Source organism: Canis lupus, chromosome 19 (genome assembly GCF_011100685.1).
Source record: "Canis lupus familiaris isolate Mischka breed German Shepherd chromosome 19, alternate assembly UU_Cfam_GSD_1.0, whole genome shotgun sequence".
Taxonomy (NCBI): domain Eukaryota; kingdom Metazoa; phylum Chordata; class Mammalia; order Carnivora; family Canidae; genus Canis; species Canis lupus.
Window position 1 is genome coordinate 1,601,085 of NC_049240.1, and position 17,690 is coordinate 1,618,774.

Sequence of the window (17,690 nt, forward strand, 5' to 3'; positions counted from 1 at the left end):
CTTCCCGGAAGCTGCGACAGCACAGGGCTGTCAGTGTGACTCTGTTCACAGGGCTCAGCCCTGGGGGTCGGGCTGGGGACACGGGTGCGTCACGCGTCGCAGGAAGGACTCCGAAGACGGCAAGACTCACACAGGAAAGAGCATCACCCTCCAGCCCGCGTTCCCCCCTTCCCCCGCAGGATACCCCACGAGGCCCTCCGGGCCCCCGAGGACACCGTCACCGCCGGCCCCAACTGGGCCTCGCTCGCAGCAGGGACGGGCCGCGCTGCCCCGGTCCTGTACCCGGAGCGAGCCGGTGTTTGCTTGTCCCTGACTCGGTGGACGCTCGTCGACAGGCCCCGCGTCCAGGACGACCTGAGCGTCCCCAGGTGAGGACGCATGGCACTGCTCTCCACACGGAGGCCCAGTTGAGCGTTTTTGTGTTTTTTTTTTTTCTTTTTGTTTTTTCGTTTTGTTTTTGTTTGTTTGTTTTTGTGTTTTTCTACGGAAAAGAAGATCATTCACAGTTAGCATATCGTGATGTGGTTTGATTTCCTACACGAACGTGCTAGACGGTTAGGTCCGTGCCGCTGAGGTGCAGTAGTGCCCGCGGGCCTTGTCCCCCGGCGGCGCGGTGGAGGCCGACTTGTGGAGCACGAGGCACGTGCAAGCTCTGTGCCCAGCGGGTCACCCCTCAGCCTCCAGAACCTCTTGGAGGGACGTCTCACCTTTGCCCATTTTAAAGGCGCAGAAATTGAGATTCTGCAAACTCGAGTAGGCCAAGCTCAAGAGGCGGTCTTGTGTCCAGGGAGTGTGGTGTTAGGGTCTCCCTCGTTTTCACTCCCACGGGGTGTTTCGACGGCGGCCGGTGCTCTACAAGCATTCTTTAATTGCATCTTCAAGGTTGATTGCTTGAGAAAAAAGTGTCCGTATGTCAGTGTCGGGGAAAAACATACCCCCCGCATCGAAGTGCTTAGATTAAGCATGTATTACTAATTGCAGATGCCTGAAGAAGTAAAGATTTTATTTTATTTTTATTTATTTTAATTTTTTAAAGACTTTATTTATTCATGAGAGACAGAGAGAGAGAGGCAGAGACACAGGCAGAGGGAGAAGGAGGCTCCATGCAGGGAGCCCGACGCGGGACTCGATCCCAGGACTTCAGGATCAGGCCCTGGGCTGCAGGCGGCGCTGAACCACTGAGCCCCCTGGGCTGCCCAGAAGTAAAGATTTTATTTATTTATTCATGAGAGACAGAGAGAGGCAGAGACACAGGCAGAGGGAGAAGCAGGCTCCACGCAGGGAGCCTAAGGCAGAACTCGATCTCGGGACCCCGGGGTCACGCCGTGGGCCGGAGGCAGGTGCTCAACCGTGGAGCCTCCCAGGCTGCCCCTGAATACGTTTCATGAAGCATCCAGCTAATAGTCCGGGAAAAAAGAGCTGTTATGACCTGCTGTGAAACAGTTAAGTTCACGTCTTGCTTTTGCCTTTGTCCACCCGGCCCTTTGCTTCTGTGTGGAAGGCACAGGCCTCTCGCTTGCGTCGTCACATAGTTTGCAAAGGGAGTCACCTCCAATCCACGTGGAGGTGGTTCAGGGTTCGGAGATGCCGCTGCCCTTCGCAAATAATTCTGCTTCCTTTCTGCTGATAAATGGGGTATATTGACAAAGAGCATATTTATATTTCACTGAGGTATAATCCATGTATGATAAGACGGACGGATCTAAAGCATTCTGTTCATTGAACATAACATGCTCATCATTCCAGAAAGTTCCTTCGTGCCCGTCCTGCTCAGTCACTACCCCACATACTCTGAGGCCACTGCTTTTCCATATGGAACGACATGGATTCGTTTTACTTGTTGGAATTTACGTGAATAAAATCATATAATATGTGTTCTCTAGCTCCTGGTGTCTTTTGCTCAGCATGTTTTTGAGGTTCGTACATGTACGAGTGGGTATTATTACTGAGTGGTGGTGTGCTGTAGGGATACCACAGTTTCTTTCTTTTCTTTTTTCTTTTTTCTTTTATTTTTTTAAATGATGTTTCCTTTTTCTTTAAGATTTATTTATTTATTTATTTATTTATTTATTTATTTATTTAATTTATTTATGAGAGACATAGAGAGAGAAAGAGAGGCAGAGACACAGGCGGAGGGAGAAGCAGGCTCCATGCAGGGAGCCCGACGTGGGACTTGATCCCTGGACTCCAGGATCGCGCCCTGGGCCAAAGGCAGGCGCGAAACCTCTGAGCCACCCAGGGATCCCCCCCCTTTTTTTTTTAAAGGTTTTATGTATTTATTCATGAGAGATAGAGAGGCAGAGACACAGGCAGAGGGAGAAGCAGGCTCCATGCAGGGAGCCCGACGTGGGACTCGATCCCTGGACTCCAGGATCGTGCCCTGGGCCAAAGGCAGGCGCGAAACCTCTGAGCCACCCAGGGATCCCCCCCCCCCTTTTTTTTTAAAGGTTTTATGTATTTATTCATGAGAGATAGAGAGGCAGAGACACAGGCAGAGGGAGAAGCAGGCTCCATGCAGGGAGCCCAATGTGGGACTCGATCCTGGGACCCTGGGGTCACGCCCTGAGCCGAAGGCAGACGCTCAACTGACTGAGCCACCCAGGGGTCCCAAAAAGTAGAGTTTTTTATTATTAATTTATAGGAACTTTCCATATATGTGGACATAAGTGCTTTTAGGAATATACATGTTACCAAAACAGAAGCGATGTATGTGTTACAGGCCCCCTCCTCCCTTTGGCTTGCCTTGTAATGTCCTTAATGGTGTCTTTTGTTGCTCAGAGGCTTTAAATTCTGAGTAAGTCCAGTTTCTCAATCTTTTCATAAGTACTTTTCACGCCCTCAAGTATCGTTATGCCCTAGTGTCGTGACAATATTCCGCAGTGTCTTTTTTCAGAATGTTTTATCCTTCTGGCCTTTACATTTATGAAAGAGATAGGAATCAAAGTTATTTCCCCCCTACGTAGATGTCTAGTTATTGCAGTATCGTTTGTCAAAAAAATCCCTTTTTCTTCACTAAATTTAGTCGGTGCCTTGACTAGGAATTCAGTGGTCTAAAAAAAATAAAAATAAAAAATAAAAAATAGAAAATAAAAAAATAAAAAAGGGAATTCAGTGGTCTAAAAAAATAAAAATAAAAAAATAGAAAATAAAAAAATAATTAAAAAAAGGAATTCAGTGGTCGATGGGTAGACATGGGTCTGTTTCTCAACGGTCTGTTCTGTTCCGTCGATCGCTGTGTGCAGCTTCACGACCATGACGGGAGCTTCGTAGCCTTATGGTGAGTCCTGAACTCAGGGCATGTAAGACCTCTATCTTTGCTGGCCTTGTTCTTTTTTGTTTTTTAAGATTTTATCTATTTATTCATGAGAGACACAGAGAGAGAGAGGCAGAGACACAGGCAGAGGGAGAAGCAGGCTCCATGCAGGGAGCCCCACGTGGGACTCGATCCTGGGTCTCCAGGATCACGCCCTGGGCTGAAGGCGGCGCTAAACTGGTGAGCCCCCGGGGCTGCCTGGGCCTTGTTCTTTTTATCAGCATTTTTGTTTTTGTTGGCCTATTCCAGAGCTTCGTTTTTCCACGTAAATCTGAGAATTGCTTGCCGATTTCTTCAAAAAGCCCGTTAGGATCTTGACTGGGACTGTGGAGTCTCTGGGTCACCGCAGAGGGGGCGGGCACCTTAGCGCCGCGGGGTCTGTTGACTTGTGCATACGGCAGGTGCGTCGTTCCATTTATTTAGGCGTTTAGATTGCATCAGGAATATATTTGTGACCAGATCATTTGTGCGCGGTCATAATACATTTTAAGACTCGGGTATTTTGGATGGATTTCCATGCTGAGGTCCAAGGCATTTTTTTTTTTTTTTTTTTTTTTTTTTTTGGTACGAGGCAGTTTTGAAGGCAGAGCGGTAAGGTCTCATGTGTTAGCAGACAGAAGCACGATTGCTTCCTGCGCGTGGACCTCGTGTGCCGCGGTCTTGCTGAGTTCGCCCGCCACGTGGCGGTTCCCAGGCGTCTTTGGAGGACTCCACAGGGTCCGGTGAATCCACGAGCCTGTCGCCTGGGATCAGTGGCAGGTGTCCGTGTCCTCTTCAGCCAAGGTGCGCCTGAGCTTTACCTGGGCACCGTCCACATGCGGCGGGGCTGGCAGCAGCACGTCCGGGCAGCGGGTGGCGTGGCTGGAAGCGCCCGGAGTGTTTGCAGACCCGGGGCGGGAGCTCACCCTGAGCCGCCCCAACCCTAGGCTGCACCGCTGGCCTCTCTCGGATTCGGGAGTTGCCCTCTGTCCCCATTTTCTGTGAGTCTCGATCATGAACGGTGTCGACTTCAATCAGATGGCTTTGGGGGCCCGTGTCGAGGTGCTCAGGCCTCCTGTCACCTCCATGTTGCTGGAGAGGACCGGGGGGGCCTGAGCTCGGGGCCGCTCTCGCCCTGATCCTCAGCCTTGCCCTTGTGCCCCAGCTGCAGGCATCCCCGGGCTGTCCGCGGCTTGACAAGTGTCCCCGGGTGTGGCCCGAGCTCCACGCCGGGGACACATGTCCTTAGGGGTCGATGCCCGCCCCGCCGGTTCGTACGCAGGAGCCTCGTCTCGCTGCCGCCCAGCCAGGGACAGCGGCCCCGCACGGGCACTTGCCGTCCGGGCGGACCCGTCAGTCCTCGCCGTTTATTGCCTTTTGGTTAATCTGCACCCGGTCCCCCGGCGGGGTCAGCACAAACCGTGCCCCGCTGCTGGGTCTGAGCGCTCAGCGTCCCCGTGGGGGCAGCATTTAGGTTCTGCCCCTTAGCGTCCATGCCACCCCCTGTGTTTGCATTTCCACCCGTCTTTCCCTTCCCCCGTGGTTGTGTATCCGGTGCACGCGGTCCACGCCGCCCTCGATGCTGTCTTCCCTTTGCCTTCTTACTCCTGATCTCTCCCTGCGCACAGTACCCCCCTCCATCATCCGTCCAGGGCCTTTGTGGGAGTTTGGTTTTTTGCTTGGGCTCCCATGATAGAGTAGATAGCGTATTCGACGCTTCCTTACTTCCCATAAGACAGTGCCGATGTCTGCAGGGAGGGACACTGGCTGCCTGGCAGCGGGTAAGAAAGCGAAGGCGCTCGCGGAGCAAAGGATGTTCCTTTGCAAAACCTTTAGGCCGTGAGGCTGAGAGGCGGCCACATCCTCACCTAGGGGAGGTCAGCACAACTGTACTTCGCGTATTTTCACACGTGGCGATCTATAAATGTGTGAGTTTTAGAGACCTTGTAAAACTTAGTGGAAAAAAAAACACACACACATACACACACATACACGTAAGACAATAATACCTACAATGGATTTGCCTTTTTTCCAGTTAAAGCAGATGTAGAGCCTCTTTCCATTCTCTTCTTAAAGCTGGGAAACTTATTAATCACAGACACAGAGGACCATAGTTCACCCCGTGTTTCCAAATGACCATTTGGACATTATACTCAAGTGGACGTTAGAGACAGGCGTTTAATATTTTACCATTGTAAATTTTTGAGCAGTGAGCACTTCTTTTTTTAAGGACCGTGAGCTCTCACTGGGAAAAGTGGTTGGGGGGGGCGGGTTGCGGGGCGATTCTAATTTAAATGCGTTGAGTCGACAAAGTGGAATTTAGTCATGTCTATATAAATCTAATTGGATGGGTGTTGCCCAGAAATTTTAGGAAGCATAAGGGAGCAGGAAGGTAGGCAGTTAGGTTTGACCTAAGAATACAGCTTATGTACATAAGGAGAATTTAATACCAAAATCTGATGAATTTTTTTAAAGCAATAACCAAATTTCAATTAAAAACAGAGGTACGCAAATTAGGATTGAAATAGCGTTCAGTAGAGTTCATCTTCTTAGAAACAGAAAAATATGACCTGAAAAGCAAAAACTGTTCAATATTAGTATGTCTGTCAACATGTTCCATTTTATTAATGACTAAAGGAAAAAACTCATTTGGATCTGTCAATGGATGCTAAAGATGCATTTAATGAATGTAGTGGCTACAGCTAATAAAAAAAGAAATAGACATCATAGAAATATTATAAAAATCTATCCTAATAAGATAATATAAATGTTCTAAACAATGAAATGCTAAAATCATTTCAACTGGACACCAAATTCACAATTCTCATCATTATTATTCAATGTTTTCTTGGAGGCTGTAGAAATACAATGAGAAAATTATATTACTTATAAAAATTTGGAAGGCAAGGAAACTATTTCTCTATTAATATGATTAAAAAATCAAGAAAGCCCAAGATCAAATATGATTTGGAAAGTTGGTTGGTTATAAGATCAATATATTTAAAAATCAATACCTTCCCTCTTATACAGCATAAATTACATAGAAAAGTATAAGATCTTATTGAAGACTATAAAACAAGATCTTTACCAATATGAAAACTTACTTGTGTCAGAAAAATTATAATCACCATAAAACAGAAATTGATCTATATTCAATTTATAAATTCAATACAGTTGTCAATAAAATATCATTAAGTATTCTCATGGAGAAGGATTTGGGTGATTGGATAAAATGATCTTAATCTACTTTACTAAATCAATAGCCAAGGATATTTTTAAAAATAGTAAGATTCTATGTTGGCAAATTGAACACCAATAAAAAATAAATTTATAAAAAAAATAAATAAAAAATAAATTAAAAAATAAAATTAAAAGAAAACGTAAAAAAAAATAGGTTCAGCTGTGAGCATAGATGGAAATATTCCAAATAAAATTTTAATAAATGGAATCAGTATAAAGAAAAATAAATTTACAAAATGAAAAAAAAATAGTAAGATTTGCCTGAGCAAGCAACCAAACAAAACGTAAAGTTGCTGCAGTCAAATCTCTATAGTTTGATCCTAGGAGGGACCGATCGTGAATGAGACAGACGGTCAAGTCCAGGAGAGATTCAGGTACACGATCGTTCGTTAGACATGGTCTAACTCGGCAGGTAGACGGTGGATCGTTTGATACAAAAAGTGTCGGTGAGACGGCTGTCCACCTGGCGACAAGGGTAGTGGTCATATCAGATTCAATGTATAAAAGTACATTTTACGTAGACTGATGACATGAAGAAACTAAGTTGTATTAAACCTCTTGTAAAATAGTTTAAAAGGCTGTACAGTGTAGAGGCAGGATGTAGGGAAGGTGACGCGGCATCGTGACACAGCTGAGCTGCGGGTGCACGCTCCCTGAACCCCCTGCCCCCCATCCTGGGGCACTCCTCCTCCCCTGCCCCCCAAGGCCATCCCTGGGCTACACCCCCTAAACCCCCTGCCCCCCAAGGCCATCCTGGACACTCCCCCTCCCCCTGACCCCCCAAAGCCATCCCTGGGACACGCCCCCTGAACACCCCCTGCTCCCCAAGGCCATCCTGGGACACTCCTCCTCCCCCTGCCACTCCCAAAGCCATCCCTGGGCTACACCCCCTAAACCCCCCTGCCCCCTAAGGCCATCCCTGGGACACTCCCCCTCCCCCTGCCCCCCCCAAAGCCATCCCTGGGCTACACCCCCTGAACCCCCTGCTCCCCAAGGCCATCCTGGGACACTCCCCCTCCCCCTGGCCCCCCAAGGCCATCCCTGGGACATGCCCCCTGAACCCCCTGCCCCCCAAGGCCATCCTGGGACACTCCACCTCACGCTGCCCCCCCCCAAGGCCATCCCTGGGCTACACCCCCCCTGAAGCCCCTGCTCCCCAAGGCCATCCTGGGACACTCCCCCTCCCCCGGCCCCCCAAGACCATCCCTGGGACACGCCCCCTGAACCCCCTGCCCTCCAAGGCCATCCTGGGACACTCCACCTCGCGCTGCCCCCCCCAAGGCCATCCCTGGGCTACACCTCCTGAACCCCCCTGCCCCCCAAGGCCATCCTGGGACACTCCCCCTGGGACACAGCGATAGGCACTTGGGACGCAACTTGTGCCTAGGCTTCCCCTCGTCTCCGGCTTTGGCAAGGCTGAGGTGTGAGTGGTCTGTCATGGGGCCGGGGCAGGAGCTTGCGATTTGGAGGGTTGGGTTGCTTGGGCTCGAGGAGCTTCTGAGGACGTAGGGGAGCCCTGTGGCGCCGCAGGAACAAGGGAAGGCTGCAGACACGGGGCTCCCCTTAGCACCTCTGCACAGGGTAGTGACAGCAAGCCCCCCCCCCCCCCGGGCTGGATTCGAATTCACCTGAAGATGGCTTTTGGGCTCTGGGAGGGGAACCGTGCACCGAGGTCACAGGGAGTTTCACCCGGGAGTGTGGGGGCCTGTGTTTGCACCCCCGAAGACTCCTCCCCGGAGGCCTGAGCACCCTGCTGAGGCTCGGCGGCCTTGGGTGCAGCTGGCTTCTGGGACATGCTGGCTAGGGAGGCTGCGGGCCTCAGGGTGGCCGTGGGGCTGGGGTGGCTGCGGGCCTTGGGGTGGCTTGGGGCTTGGGGTGGCCACGGGTCTCGGGGTGGCCATAGGGCTGGGTGTGTGGCTGCGGGGCTCAGGGTGGCCGTAGGGCTTGGTGGCCACAGGGCTGGGGAGGCCATGGGGCTTGGCATGTAGCTGTGGGTCTTGGGGTTGCTGTGGGGCTGGGGTGGCCGCAGGGCTGGGCATGTGGCTGCAGGGCTGAACATGTGGCCACAGGTCTTGGGGTGGCTGCGGAGCTTGGGGTGGCTGTGGGGCTGGGGAGGCCATGGGGCTGGGGTGCCTGCGGGTCATGGGGTGGCTGCAGGTCATGGGGTGGCTGCGGAGCTTGGGGTGGCCGCGGGGCTGGGGAGGCCACGGGGCTGGGGTGGCTGCGGGTCTCGAGGTTGCCACAGGGCTGGGCGTGTGGCTGCGGGGCTGGGCGGGTGGCCGCAGGGCCTGGTTGGTCAGGGAGCTAGGAAGTAAGTTCAGGCAACTTGCCGAGGGTCGCACCGAGGTCACCAGGACCCAGGTCGTCTGCTGCGGAAGCCCCCCGACTGCTGGAAGTTTCTCAGGGCACATGTCAAGGCCACAGACTCTTAGTGACTTGGGCCCGACGGTGGCCCCTCGGTCAGCGCGGCTGTGGAAAGCCCCATCTGCCAGCGAGGCTGACTCATCCTTAGGCAGCTGCGCAGTAAGGGGGGGCTGCTGGTGGCTTTCTGGGGGCCGGAGGCACCGTGCGCCCCGAGAGCCCCCGCTGGGTGGTCACCCTGCTGCCGGCCCGGCTTCTGCGCCCGTGTGGCTGTTGGTTAAGCGCCGCCAAGCCCGCCTCGCTGCCTCCTCGTGTCCACCCAGCCGCGGAGCGTGGGTCCTCGGCATTCAGAGCTGCCGCCCGAGAGGGGCTGGCCCATGTCGTCGGGTCGCCTTGCCGTTTTAGCCGTGATGCCGGCGGTGTCGACGCAGGAATGACTGTGTACGGGGATGAGCCACCTGTCTGAACGCTCGCTCCTTTCGTTAGGGGCCCCTGCCGATCACCTGCTGTGCTGTGTTTTGTCGCGTCGCACGTCATTGATCCGTTTAAACGTTTCCATACTTTTTCTCTAAGAGGCTGTGTCGTTAAGAAAGCATCGAGAAATGACAGATACACAGGCTTCTTTGTATTAGTTTGATTTTTGTCACCATAATTGACGTGCGGATGGTGTTTCCACGTGGATATACCCAAGCAGGCTTTTGGAAGTAGGTGCATGGAATTAAGGGAAGGCGACGTATATCTACATTGTCTGGAAATGTCTGCCTAATGGAAGCTTAAATAATCACGCCTTTTTTTTTTTTTTTTTTTCTTGCCAACACATGAGAAAGGTGTAGCACAGTCGGGTTGTGTCCCCTTTACTCAGGAAAGCCGCTCTGCCCCAGACTGTCTCGCATCTCCTCGGCCAGGGCGGTGTCCCGTGGTCTCAGTCACAGCAGGCGAAGCTGATGAAGCCAGGATCCCTCCTTTCAGACTTCCTGCGTTGGAATGTGCAAGAACAGAAGCAGCTCGGGCCTGACTTTCGAGTCCGTAACCAAGTAACCACAAGATTTGGAATAAAGGTTCAAAAGGCATCCTTACAGAGGTGACCTGTAAGAGAGAGAATCAAGAAAGAAAATAGGAGAAAACGATCCAAGTCAGAAACTGGGGGAGTACTGACGTGGAGAAGAGAGGGGATTAGGTTTAGGTGAAAAGGCTTCAGCTCGGGACAGGGTCTCCCGGGTGGCGGGGATCCAGCCCGGCCTCGAGCCCCACATCCCTGCATCAGGCTCTGCGCTCAGCGGAGAGGCTGCTCCAGAGGCTCTCCCTCTGCTCCCCCCCCAGCTTGGGCATGCTCTCTCCATCAGAAAATAAATAACTACTTAAAAAAAAAGGTGAAAAGCAACCACAACCTCTCACCTGTGAGGAGGGCTACTGCAAAAACAAAAACAAAAACAAAAACAAAAAACCCAACCACAACAACAAAACCAAAACAAAACAAAAAAACCCAACAAAAACAACAACAACAACAAAACAAAAACAAATAAAAAATAAGCGTCATTTCTCCACGGCTAGGATGTGGAGAAAATTGTGAACTCTCAGTAGAAATGCAGAACAGGGCAACTGCTATGGGAACCAGTATGAAGGTTCCTCAGAAAATTACAAATGGAATCATCCTATGACCCAGCGATCCCGTTTCCTGTTTCCAAGAATTTCCCCCAGAACTGCGGTCAGCATCTGGGCGAGCTCTGCACACCCACATTCCAGGCAGCAGCGTCTGAGCAGCCGGGGGAGGTGTCCGTTGTCGGGGGACGAGCAGATGCGCGCATGTGGCACCTGCACACGAGGGAACACTATTCATCCTGGAAAAGGGAGGAGGCCATCGGACCCTCGAGCTGGAGAAGCGAGCCTGACGCCTCACGCCACATGACACCGGCCCACGCAGGAGGACAGACGTCGGGAAGCCACTGGAGGAAGCCCCCATCCCAGGTCCTAGAGGCGGGAGCAGAGGAGTGGGTCCCGGGGTCGGTGGGAGAGGGAGCGGGGAAGCTGTCGGGGAAGGGACGTGGAGTCACGGTTTCACCCAGTGAGGTCCGGAGACCTGGGGAGCGCACCCGGCACCCTTGAACTGAACCCCTAAGTATGGTACCGATGATACATTTCATGTTACGTGGTCATCTTATTATTATTATTATTATTATTTTGACCACAGTTTTTTTTAAAAAAAAAAACAAAAAACAAGTATCTCCGTGTTCTGCTTCGGGGGGCGTGGGCCAGGGCCCGAAGGCCGGTCGCAGGTGGTGCAGCTGCCGCTGGTCCCCCAGCCTTGGCCTGAGACCCAGCTCGCAGCGCATGGGGACTGACTCCAGATCTCGGCTCGGGTCCCGTCCTCCGTGTCTTGGGGTCGAGCCCCGCAGAGTCTGCTTGGGGTCCTCTCTATCCCTCTGCCTTGCTGCCCACTCCCACTTTCTCTCCAATAAATAAGCCAATAAAATCTTTTTAAAAAAATTTTTTTGAGAAAGGCTCATCACTCAGAGCCACGATCCTCCGTTTATGGGTCTAGCTCTGCTTGGAGTGTGAACTTTGGGAACGAGCGTCGTGCCTGCCTCTGTGTACCGACTTCTAATGCACCGTCTGTCCCGGAATACGTTTGTGTCCTATAAATAGAAAAGGGGGAAAAAAGGTAAAAAACAATGTGAGGGGGAGAAACGAGGGGAACCAGATAGTGTAGGGTCAGGTGTTGAGAAAAAGCCCGAGTCCTCGGGATGGAGGCCAAGCCCGCGCCGGTGCTCTACAAATACTGGCGGCGGGAGCAGGGTCGGTGTGGGTGGCTGGGACGCCTTCGTGGGGAAGGTCTGTCTCCCCAAGAGACTGTGGAGCCCGGGAATTCAGGGCCACACGTGTCTGCCGATGGGTCTTGCCTTTGCTGGAACTTCCCGAACTAAGCATTTTTTTTTTTTTCTCTAATCATTCTTTTTTTTTGTTTTGTTTTAATCATTGTTTTTAATGATAGAATTTCCTCTGTGCCAGTGTGTCCGTTATGACCCATTTCTTGACTCAGTTTACCAAGTGAGAAATAACAGGGTGCTGGGTGCGTGTGAGTAACAAGTAGGCTCGAGAATCTTTTTTTTTTTTTTTTTTTTTTGGGACACACTTGGAGATTCTGATGCGGAATGAATTGTCACAGAAGAACCACCAGTGACATGACTTCCTCAAAGAGCATGAGAGTCGTCCAACCATTCCTCAGTGTCCATGACAATATCAGCAAACAGATGATTTGAACTAGTTTGGCCAAGATGCGGGGCTCCCCATGATCATCGTAAAAGAAAACTGTGCGGTGGGACGAGAAAGAACGTGCAATGAATTTACATTCAGGTCTGGTTTATGCGCGCTTTCCCCGTAACGGCTCAAAAATAGTGCACGGTCTTTTTTTTTTTTTTTTTTAATCTTTATTGTATATCTTCCAAAATGTTTACCCAAATGCGTTTTGCTAAGAAATCCAGATCCTTGGGGAAAAAAAAAAAGGAAAGAAAGAAAGAAATACAGATCCTTGGGCAGCCTGGGTGGCTCAGTGGTGCAGTGCCTGCCTTCGGCCCAGGGCGTGACCCTGGGGTCCCGGGATGGAGTCCTGCGTCGGGCTCCCTGCATGGAGCCTGCTTCTCCCTCTGCCTGTGTCTCTGCCTCTCTCTCTCTGTGTCTCTCATGAATAAATAAATAAAATCTTAAAAAAAAATTGAAATCCAGATCCTTGAAAAAAAAATTATAAGAAAGGACTTGTTGGGGTGAATGATGCGTCTGAGTTGGGAATAGGCTTTGAGATCATGGCCAGCATCGTGAGCTGTGTCCGTCCGAACAGGGCTTTTTTCCAGGTTCCAGAATCTATTAATTCTTCAAGCATGGTGGTCACTCAGTCATTCTGGGTTTCAGTTCATTAAACAGTGACGTGGTGATGGTGATAAATAGGACGCGGGTGCAGCAGTGAGCCCGGCACAGTGCCTGACACGCGGTAGCCGCCCGGCGCGGGCTCCTCGCCAAGGCTGCTTTCAGCACCGTGAGAAGGATGGTCTCTGTGTTTCAGCACCGTGATTCACTTTGCAGACCTTTCGGTGTGATTTCTGTTTTTTCGCTTTAACAATACTTGCGGGGAGATTCTCAGCTGGAGAGCTGGTAAAAGATCATGTTTCCTAAAGGACTCTTTACCTCACGTGTTTATGTTTAAGTACGTTTTATTTTTTATTATTTTTTAAAGATTTTATTTATTTATTCATGAGACACAGAGAGAGAGGCAGAGGCACAGGCAGAGGGAGAAGCAGGCTCCACGCAGGGAGCCCGACGTGGGACTCGATCCCGGGATCCCAGGGTCACGCCCTGGGCCGAAGGCAATGCTAAACCGCCGAGCTACCTGGGCTGCCCCTGTTTATTTTTTGATTTTTATTTCAAAATCACCACCCTCTATGTAACCACCCTCGTCCTCGTCATCATCCCGTGGCAGTACCGCTCTCTATCACGTGGCCCTCCCCACGTTTCTCGTATCTGCTCACGTAATCTTCGCATTCTCCAAGAAATTGGAGAAATTCCTCCAAAATGACACAAAAATATTGACAGCTCCAGTTTCTACTTTCTTTTTTTACGACCCCAGGAGTCACCCAAGCTGTAAGTTCTGGGAAGCTTCAATAATGTACGTGGCGGGTAATTCCTCACAGACCGATTTTTTATTTACTTACTTATTTTTTGCTTCCATAGACCATGCTGGTTCTTTGGGTCAGTTCTGGAGGTCAGAGGTCTCTTTCTACAGGGAGGTAGGTGCTGTTAGGAACGTCTCCCATCTTCCAGGTGGGAAAACTGAGGCACAGGGAGATCCGAGACTTAGACGTAGGGTAGGAGCAAGGACAATCAGCTCCAGCGTCTGCTCGTCTTAATCGCTTCATTCTACGGGACCCTAAATAGCGGGGCCCCTTATTGCCTAGATACCTACCACGTTTTACCGTGAGACTTGTTTTTACTTGTATATTTTAGGTCTCAAAGGGAGCAAGCAATTCTAACGTGTTCACTAAAAACACATTTTTCTCTAAGTGTTTGGGATTTATGATCTTGGGCTTTCAGAACCTTAAAAGGTCAAACGTCGTTACTCTATTCATCTTCTCAAACACTTTCTGCTTTATGAAAGGGCACCAATCTATTCGATATAGATGCAAAAATAGGATTTATGACACCTACAGGTCCTGGCTCTTCAATCAGAGCTCTTTCCGCTACGCTGCATAACATAGTGTCAGATTTTCAAAAACAGTCATTGTTAACGCCTGCAGCTATTTGAGACTGATCCCAGTTTTGGCAAAGAAAATAAATGATTCGGCTTAAAACCCTCTATATTTCAAGTCCGGAAGAGAAGTGCACCGCTCGCCCTCTGTATTTATGTGTTTGTAGGCAGACGCAGAGGGTAAGTCCTTGGTGCGGGGCCGAGGCTGGGCCTGGTGAGGGCTGCCGGGCACCCCTTCCAGGGCCTGGGGACTCAGCTGGTGCTTCTTCCTGGGGGCAGCTCTGCCGACGAGGGGGATGCAAAGGATGTCGTCCACCCCGCTGCCTGTCCTCGAGCCCGTGTGTGGCCGTCGGTCGGGGCGCACGTGCCTACCGAGTGCCGGGAGTCACGCTGGGGACAGAGCGGGAACTCGGGGTGGGGGGACCCGCCCGCCGCAGAACACCCCCCCCCCCGGCCTCGCGAGCTGTTCCGAAGCCAAGTGGCCACCGCTGCCTTTTATTATATTTTGTGTCTTTTCCTTCTCTTGAACGCACGGTGTGATGACGTAGACGCAGGACTTGGGGAGTCTTTTCAGAGTCCGAACGACTTTAGTCGGGGTGATTTATTTTTAAGTACAAAATCCCCCCCCCCCCCAAAAAAGTACAAAATCCAACGGGGATTTTTCAAGACTCCAAACAAGCTCCGTGGGACTCATAGTGTGGAGGTGAGGGCGTTTCGTGAGAGTGAGTGGTTTTTCAATCACCGCGGACACCGTCCCGGGCGGGAGCTGACTGTCACGGAGGCATTTATTTGTGTCTGGGACACGGACCGTGAGGATGAACCCCAATTGCTTGGGTTTGCGTGTTGGCCGACGGTGACCCCGACCACTGAACCGTGACGTCATGCTTCCTCGTTCATGGGTGCGGTGTGGTCTGCGGCCCACAAGTCCCGCTCCGGAGACGTCAGAGGCTTTCTTGGCGTTGGGCCTCAGCCAGGGCGCCGCGGCACCCCTGCCTCCCAGGATCGTGGCTCCCCTGCAGGCCGGGGCGGACGACGTCCTCCTCCTTTTAGGCTGTGAATCGAGAGTCTCAGCAGTTTTGTCGTCTCTTGGGAAGAACCTGAGAATGTGGCTGAGGGCTCTTGGCGGGGGCAGAGCCCCAAGAGGCTGCTCTGCTGGGGTCCCGGGGCCCAGATGCGCCTCGACAAGAGCAACCCGGGGACACTCGAGGAGTGCCGAGGGCATCTAGGTCTCCTTTCTCTTTTTCTCTTCCCCTTCCTTCCCTCCATCCTCTCGTCCTTTGACTCCTCCTTGTCCCCTTCCTCTCTCCCTGTCACCTGTGGAGGACGTCCAGGCTCCTGAGCCGGGCAGGTAAGTCTCCTCTCCAAGCGAGCCCAGCTTGTGACCTTAGTAAATGCCCCGTTTCACCCCCCTACCACCACCTGGAGCCCCGTGTTTCCCCTACAGGCCTGTTTCTCTTGGATCATCGGACATCCTGTCATGTCTCTGTCCCCCTGTAGTCCCCCTTTTTCCTTTCACCAATTCTCTTCTCACCTGCCTCTTTTTCCCCATGCACGTCCTTTGGGAAACATGCCTTCAGGTCCTTTTCTGTCCATTCAGGTCGTGATTTTCTCTGATCCAATGGGAATTTGTACAAACATACATCCCAGCAATTCCTTGTCTTTTGTTCCTGTTGATGTTTTTACATATTATCCCATTCTAATTAGGTTGTACGCCTTTTGAATCGCAGGTAATATCTTTTACCCCTCCGTAACCCCACTTTCTTAGATTATGGGGTTTTTTGAACCAACAAATAAATAAGGACGATCTTTTATCTTTTGGTAAGTGGCTACATGCTGTGTAGACATTGGTCGTTATTATTACACAGAATATGGAGGGAAAAGACATTACTCATTAATATTTTGTGACTGAAGGAAAAGAGATATCATTGTCCAAAATGATGAATATTGGAAAAGAAGGGAGTCGATATTTGGTGTGGCAGATGGTAAATTTAAGTCGATAATGGTACTATTAAAAAATACCAGAATTTAAGTCAATGGTTAGGATTGACTTAGAGGAGGGGGGCGCCTGGGTGCTCGGTCAGGTCAGCTTCTTGATCTTAACTGAGGTCACGATCTCGGGGTTGTGGGATCGAGCCCCACGTTGCCTCTGCCCTCGGTGGGGAATCTGCTTGGGATTCTCTGCTCTCCTCCCCCCTGCCCTCTGCCCCTGCTCCTGTGTGCCCCCGTCTCTAAAATACATAAATAAGTATCTTAAAAGGGAAGAGGGGTGTAACCCCTGGATACCAAGCCAGTTATTATTATAATCATATTTTTGCAAGGTTAGTGGAAGACCTATGAGACAAGAATTAACTGCTTTAATTCCTGAAGCCAGGACAGTGACCTTTGTTTTTTTCTGTTGTTTTGCTTTTTTTGTGACCTTTGTTTGAATGGGTTATTTTTCACGTGTAAGCCTTTTTCACCGCGTGGTCTTATGTGGTTGCAGAGGCAGCATGGTTGGCGGACGGGGTGCCTCATATGGCGGTGAGGCTTTCGTCCATTTGGGTATTTTGGTGCTGGAGGGACGGAAATACACCACGCTGGGCTCCGACTTGCCCGTCAGTGGGCCTGGCCGGCAGTTATTTCCAACCCTATTTTTTCTGTTGTGATGGTTACTATCTTCAGCCCCGGACTAAACCCATAAAGGACTCAAATCATCATCTCCCCAGCCCCGAGAATACCCCTGCAAAGTGACCAAACACATACACTACGTAGAATTGCAAAGCAGGAGGGGGGTGTGTGGTCCTGTTGTAGGGTTAGGTTCTCAAACTCCGGGGGAGCATCGCTGGGTGACTGGAGATTCATTGCTACGTGTTAATTGGGAGCAGGAGAACAGAAGGTCACAAAGACCAACCCTAAGGGCAAGCAGATCTGTGTTCAAGTTCTGACGGCTGCTAGTTACTGGTCACGTGACCTCAGGCAAGTCCATTAACATCCCTACGGCGTCAGTTTCCTCTTTGGTGAAATGGAGAAAGGAAGACATGACCCTCCCCGTGGGTTTAGGGCATTAAATCAGCCACACCGTGCGGTTGTTGTTTATCACCACCCTTCAGTGTTTGACGCTATTAGAAATTTTGCAGGAAGGCGGAGTGGAGGCTTTAGGGGAAGTTGCAGGGGACTGTGGGCTAAAGAAAGCTCACGCCTGTGTCTTTATGCTCCTTGAAACAAAGCAGGAAAAATCATGCAGTCATTAATCATAGAAAAGCTGAGGCGCCCGGGTGGCTCGTGGAGTGCCTGCCTTCAGCTCGGATCAGGATCTCGGGCTCCCTGCCCGGTGGAGACTCGCTTCGCCCTCGCCCTCTGCCCCTCCCCACCACTTGCACTCTCCCTCCCTCCATCAGATAGATACATTCTTCCCTCCCAAATATTGAAAGAATCCTATAAAAACTATTGAGTCTCATTTGTGGATGGGGATGGAAACAACGGAGGGAAAAGGAATAGGAACGGGATCAAAGCAGACCTCCCTTCGTGACGCACGTGACGCATCTGTGGGCGAAATACCCTGTTAACCGGTAAAAACATACGGGA

At 51.0% G+C, this 17,690-nt stretch overlaps 1 protein-coding gene across 9 annotated transcripts in view; it reads left to right on the top strand.

The window, feature by feature from the left end:
- INPP4B (inositol polyphosphate-4-phosphatase type II B) overlaps positions 1-17,690 on the top strand; it is a 366,072-nt gene that overhangs the window by 56,754 nt on the left and 291,628 nt on the right. The window contains exon 1 of one of the 9 annotated variants that reach the window (XM_038564558.1): positions 12,106-12,244. The exons of 6 other annotated variants lie outside the window; for them this stretch is intronic. In XM_038564558.1, the coding sequence (XP_038420486.1) occupies positions 12,180-12,244 (65 nt within the window). In that variant the 5' untranslated portion in view covers positions 12,106-12,179. Of the gene's footprint in view, positions 1-12,105; positions 12,245-17,690 lie in introns of those variants that run through there. 2 more of the 9 variants (XM_038564562.1, XM_038564563.1) reach the window with 2 other exon arrangements.